At 52.7% G+C, this 6,404-nt stretch overlaps 1 protein-coding gene across 5 annotated transcripts in view; it reads left to right on the plus strand.

Moving 5' to 3' along the window:
- Positions 1-6,404, plus strand: part of DLG4 (discs large MAGUK scaffold protein 4) — a 27,081-nt gene that overhangs the window by 2,818 nt on the left and 17,859 nt on the right. For 2 of the 5 annotated variants that reach the window (XM_008060923.2, XM_021713865.1), the window contains exon 1: positions 7-154. The exons of 2 other annotated variants lie outside the window; for them this stretch is intronic. In XM_008060923.2, the coding sequence (XP_008059114.1) occupies positions 125-154 (30 nt within the window). In that variant the 5' untranslated portion in view covers positions 7-124. Of the gene's footprint in view, positions 155-6,404 lie in introns of all 5 variants that reach the window. One more of the 5 variants, XM_008060924.2, reaches the window with a different exon arrangement.

Genomic DNA, 6,404 nt, shown 5'->3' on the forward strand with positions numbered 1-6,404 from the left:
CATCCTGGCCCCCCCTGCAAAAGTGGGGTGCGGAGGGGGGAGGGGTGAGAACCCACGGAGGGGAGGAACGAAACTCCGATGAAGTCAGAGCCCCTTACCCGCCGCCGCGGCCAGGCCCCCCAACATGGACTGTCTCTGTATAGTGACAACCAAGGTAAGCGTGATGGGGGGGTATAAATTGGGGGAGGGTATGAGTTTGTGGGGGGGGGTTAGCAGGCTTTATCTAGGACTCGAGGTCCTGGAGTGACAGCATCAGAAGTAAGATGTATTTGGGGGTCATAATTTAGTTTTGGGGTTCACATCTGAGCCAATGCTGGATTTGGCCACAGGTGCCCCCTGGAGTGATCCCTTTGTACCTGTAGAGAAATGGAAAATGTAGGGTATTCCATGGTTTGGGGGGCCTGGCGGGTTTGAGGGTTAACCAGTGCTGTTTGAGGGAGACATTTAAGGAGAAGCCTAGCTCACATGGGAGTCCTGCTGGTGTATGTGGGAAGGTGGGCTATGTGGGGGGGTGTCCTTTTCCCTCCCCAGGGAAAGCTGGCTCCAGGTCTCTTGTTCAATTTTGGGGGGCTCTTGGCATGGGATAAAGGTTATTGGTTGTGAGTGTCTGACTGGTCTGGGGGTGTCAGCTGGCAGGGAAGGGGTGGGCCTTCAGACTATAAGACAAGCATTTTGTGGTAGATACATTTGGGGGATGCTCTCCGAATTTGAGGGAACTGTTAATCTGGGGTTCAGTCATATGGAATGGAGGTAGCTGGGAGTTTTCAGAGGGCTGGGGCCTGGCATGGAATCACCTGAGAGAATGGTCCAGGTGAGGCTAGATCTGGGGTGCTCCCATGGGATGTAGAAGGTTGCAGCAGCCGAGGTTGCTAGCTCCTGAGGAGGATGAGAGATTTGGGGAGAGAGGATATTTGAGGAATGGGACCAGGTGGATGGTGCAAAATTTGGGGGTGGCCCAAAGGCAGGTGCCCAGTGTCCCCATCTCCTCCCACACTGCATCTAGCCTTGGGCAATAAAGAGGGAGAAGAGCAGGTGGAGGGGCCTGTTCCAGTTACTCCTGTCTGACACTTGGGATCAAGGTGGGGGATGACACCTGGATTTCTTGGTCGCTGAGAATTTATGACTGAGGTTACTGGGGTGAAATGGAGTAGGAGGAGGATAGGGCTGGCAGTGTTGGGGATCTGTGTAAGGGTGTCCCTGTGGTTGGAGCCTGGGAAAGGCAGGAGATCTTGGATGGGGAGTGCAAGCAAGCTCCTGGTGGGATGCAGTATACCTAGTCTTTGCTTGGAGACTCTGGGCCTGGAAAGCTGGATGCCTGGTGTGTGGAGAGAGGCTTGGGCGGGTGGCAGGCAGCTGGGGGCTGGGGGGTAGGACAGGAAGTGGGGGCCGGGAGAGGCGGGGTCCGGGTGAGTCACAGGCTGGGGAGGGGGTTATATTTAGTGGGAACTGCAGCTTCTCATGGGAGGGAGCTGAGGACACACATGTTCCCTGCCACAATCTCACACATGTGTGTACACATGCCTTGTGCACGTGTGAGCATGGTTGGAAGAGATTAGAGGCTAAGGTCTTTTAGGTCTGGAGCCCTCATCCCCTCTCCACCAGGGCTACTTTCTTGTTGTTCATTTGTTGGGCCTTGGGCTTTCTCCCAGGCTGCTTCTTCCTCACATCCCCTGAGTTTCAGTGGTATTTTGTGCCTCAGTTGCTATGGCCTGGTTCCCTTTAATGTCTCTCTGATCCTCTACTCCTCCTGTCTCTTACCCTTAGGCCTGCACCTTGGCCTTCAGCTCCCTGGCTGTGGTCCTCTGTGTACAGGTGTATATAGAAAACCTGCTAGAATGTGTGGGCTCTGCTTCCAACACGTGAACACACAAATGCCAGTGAGGGTGAGGGGCTTGCCTGCACTAGCAGGCTATTCTGGGAGGGTGGGTGGGCTTATTCATTACCCCGTCCAGACTCCTACTTCTTCGATGGAGCCCAGGGTTGCACATCCCTGGAGGAAGGACGCTTACACAGAGGATCATGCATTTGGAGCTTACAGAGGCGTGGAGACCCAGGCTTGCCACATTCCTTGGCCGGAAAACTTGTCGGCCTCGGGATGGCGGGGACTCCAACTCCCATAAGGCCTTGAGGCACAAGATCCCTGAATGTTAGAGGGTTACTGCCCATAGGACTGTTGGGAGTTGTGGTTCATGTCTATCCAGGGCAGCGGAGAGTAGCCCAAGAGGAGCCAGCAGGGGGCACATGGCACCTGCCCCCCAAAATGCTGGATGGGGCAGGGAGTGCTAAGGCTCAGCTCTTTCAGAGAGTCCTCCATCTTTCATTGCCTATATTTAGACTCTCTCCGCAGTAATTTAAGCAACATTGAGTGCCTACTATGTGTTGGGCCCTTTGCTTTGTGTAAATTCTGCTTTATAGCTATCACTTTGTTTTACTTGGTGCCTTTATCTCTGCCAGTATCTCCGTCTTTGAGCATCTCTTTCTCCCACTCCGCCCCCGTCCCTCCCCCTTCTCCCCGCGCTGCTGCCGCCGTTACCATGGTAACCGGCGACGACTGAGGTTGCGTGGCGGGTTTGAGGGCCGGGCGAGGGTGGCGGAGGGCGGAGCAGAACAAGTGGGGGTGGGGGTAAAGTGGGGGAAAGACTGGGGTATTAGCCAGAGCTCCGGAGTCGAAGCGGTTAAACCCTCCAGGTGGTCCTTATTGGGCCAAGCCAAGATGTCGGGGGCGGGGCAGTGTGGCCAGCGGCCTCATTCATTGGCCGACAGGGGCGTGGCGGAAGGACAGTGTGGGCGAGGCCGGGGGAGCGAATGGGCGGGAAGTGGACGGAGGCGTGGTCTCCTGGAGGCTGGTGGGCGGAGTCTGGCTTACTCTATCGAGGGAGGCGGGCAACAACCCTCGGAAAGGGGAGGGGCCTTGGGGCTGGCTTACCTGCCCGAAATGAGGGCGGGGCTGACTCGGGAGAGGCGTGGCGTGTTCCCCTTGTGCGGGAAGGAGATAGGGTTTTAGGGGCCATTATCCAAGTAACTGCAGGGCGCGGGGGTCTTTGTAAAGGAGAATCCGGGGGTTGGGAGATCTGACGTCTCAATTTTCCTAAGATGGAGGCCTGTTCAGCTTTCATCAGAGCACCCCTCCTACCTCAGCTCTATGTTCCAGGGAGACGGTTGCTAGGCGACAGCAAAGTCCTTGATTGCTGCGTTGCCAGGCAACAGGGAAACGGAAAATGGAGGGAAAAAGGAAATGGGGGATGGGGGAGGGTCTTAATGGGCTGTAGCGCCCACTGGTGGAAAAGCAGGGCCTGTGCATTTTCTATTCTAGAAGGAATTTTGAGTCCCTCTTCTTCCGCACTGGCGATCTTTTTGAGAATCCAAGCGTAATATCCAGGACATTGGGGGTCATCTTGGGGGCGCATATAAGAAATGCCAGTCAATGGGGTCAGTCTTGCATGGGCGATATTCTAGGGAAGTCGTCTTTTCTGTCATGTGTGGGCAATTTATAGAGGTCAGACAGCCAATTTGAGGAGACCCCCTCACTGGGGTTTAAGAGCCGGAATGGTGGGCGTTCAATGGGAAAATATATGGAAAAGAGGCTTTCTGGTCCAGTTGCTTGGGAGAAAATGGAAACTCTGAAGAGACCCGAGGCAGTGGGTTTGGGATGTTCTGGAAGATTTGTGGGTCACTGCAAATTGCTGACCAGATCTTTCGAGAATTTTGTTTGTTTGTTTGAGTCAGAGTTTCACTCTGTGGCTCAGGCTGGAGTGCAGTGGCGCGATCAAAGCTTATCGAATCCTCGACTTTCTAGGCTCAGGTGATCCTTCTGCCTTAGCCTTTCGAGTAGCTGGGACCACAGGTGCCTGCCATCACTCCCAGCTAATTTTTAATTTTTAATTTTTTTTTTTTGGAGTCTCACTCTGTTGCCCAGGCTGGAGGGCAGTGGCACGCTCGCGGCCACCGCAACCTCAGCCTGCTTGGCACAAGCGAGCTTTCTGCCTCAGCCTTCCAAGTAGCGCCCGGCTTTTCTTTTCTTTTCTTGTTTTTTTGAGTTGGAGTCTCACTGTCACCTAGACTGGAGTGCAGTGGCACTCTCACAGCCACCGCAGCCTCAACCTACTGGGCTCCGGTGATCCTTTCTCCTCAGCCTCCCAAGTAGCTGGAACTACAGGTGCGCGCTACCACACCCGGCTAATTTTTGATTTATTGTAGAGATGAGGTCTTGCCAAGTTGCCCAGGTGGGTCTCCAACCCGCGGGTTCAGGCAATCCACTCGCCTTGGCCTCCCAAAGTGCTGGGATTACAGACTGAGCCACCAGACCCGGCCTTTTTTTTTTTTCAGTTGGAGTTTCACTCTGTCGTCCAGACTGGGGTGCAGTGGCTGCTCCCGGCCACCGCAGCCTCGACCCACTGGGCTCCGGCGATCCTTCCGCCTCAGCCTTCCGAGTAGCCAGAATTACAGGTGCGGGCTACCACGCCCGGTTCATTTTTGATTTATTGTAGAGATGAGGTCTTGCTGCCCAAGCGGGTCTCGAACCCGTGGGCTCAGGCAATCCACTCACCTCAGCCTCCCAAAGGCGTGGGATAACAGGCTGAGCCACCGAGCCTGGCCTGGCTTTTCATTATTATTATTTTTGAGTCGGAGTCTCACTGCGTTGCCCAGGCTGGAGTGCAGTGACACGCTCACATCCACCCGACTTGCTGAGCTCCAGCGATCCTTCCGCCTCAGCTTCCAAGTAGCTGAAATTACAAGTGCACGCTACCATGCCCGGCTAATGTTTTGATTTATTGTAGAGACGAGGTCTCACCATGTTATGTTGCTCAAGCTGGTCTCGAACCCATGGGCTCAATCGATCTCTTCTCGGCTTCCCAAAGTGCTGGGATTACTGGCTTGGGCTACCGTGCCCAGCCAGTTATCATTTTTGATTTATTGTAGAGAGGAGTTCTCACTATTTGTAGAGGGGTCAGAATAGGAGTATACTGTGGAAGGTGAAGTCCACAGAGAAACAGTTGCTCAGGCTGGTCTCGAATCCGCGGACTCAAGTGATCCTCTCTTCTCGGCCTCCCAAAGTGCTGGGATTACAATCTTGAGATTACAAGCTTGAACCACTGCGCCCGGTCTTTAAATTTTTTTGTAGAGATAGGATCTCGCTATGTTGCCCGGGCTGGTCTCGAACTCCTGGACTCAGGCAATCCTCTTGCCTCGGCCTCCCAAGGTACTGGGATTATAGGTGTGAGCTGCTGCACCCAACTTGTGAATATTTTTTGAGGCTTCAGTGGAGAGAAAATATATTTGGGAGCAATCTTCCAACAAAGTTTGAATTCAGGATCATGGAGGGTATGTTGAGATCTAGGGAGGACAGCCAGAAAAGGGTGTTACCTATGAATTTAAGGGGAAAAGAAAAGAGGATTTTTTTTTCATAGAAGGACTTTGGAATTAATTGAAGAGATTGCAACTGAATTTGGAGGGTCTACTTTAAGGCAGATTAAATATTCTCTAAAGTTGGGTACTGGTGTGGTATTGGAAACTGGTATTTTAGAAAGTCATGGATTTGGACAGGGGACCCCAAACCAATTTGAGGACTCCTTACTTTATATTAGAACAGGCGTAATATTTGCACTAATTTCAAGGTCTTCGTTAGTGCACTTGGAGATGGATATGATTTAGAAAGGGAGGATTTAGGGGTATATTTATTTGAGGGCACAACAAGGACCTATGGTTCTTTAAACTCTTGAAGAAGCGTTGACTTACTTCCGGTTGTGACTGGACTGCAGGGGAGAATTTGCTGGTTAAATAGGCAGTGTCTTGGAATTTAAGGCAGGTGATGTTCACATTAACAATCTTGGGTAGGCTGGGCTCGGTGACTCAGCCTGTAATTCCAGCACTTTGGGAGGTCGAGAGGTGAGTGGATTGCCTGAACCCGCGGGTTCGAGACCAGTCCGGGCAACTTGGCAAGACCTCATCTCTACAATAAATCAAAAAATTAGCCAGGCGTTGTAGCGTGCGCCTGTAGTTCCGGCTACTTGGAAGACTGAGGCAGAACGATTGCTGGAGCCCAGCAGGTCGAGGCTGCGGTGGCCGTGAGTGTGCCACTGCACTCCAGCCTGGGCAAACAGAGTGAGACTCCAACTCAAAAAACAGAAACAAACCAAAAAAAACAGTCTTGGGTAGGGGCTGGTGGGAGAGGTAGTTTGGGGGGTTCCTTTAAGTGATGGAGAAGTACTGTTTGCTCCCCTGTACTCTAGGCATCCAGTTGTGATGAAATGTCCAGCGAGGTTTTGGAATGGTTAGGGGCCTCGTGGTTTGGGGGTGGGGGAATTGGGTGGAATAAGGAATCCCTGAGAACTAGAGAGATGAACTCGTAAATTTAAGACTATTTGTAGAGGGATCAGTATAGGAATATACTGTGGAAGGTGAAG

The sequence above is a fragment of the Carlito syrichta genome, unplaced genomic scaffold, assembly GCF_000164805.1.
Source record: "Carlito syrichta isolate Samal-C Ts95f unplaced genomic scaffold, Tarsius_syrichta-2.0.1 Scaffold304770, whole genome shotgun sequence".
Classification (NCBI taxonomy): Eukaryota; Metazoa; Chordata; class Mammalia; order Primates; family Tarsiidae; genus Carlito; species Carlito syrichta.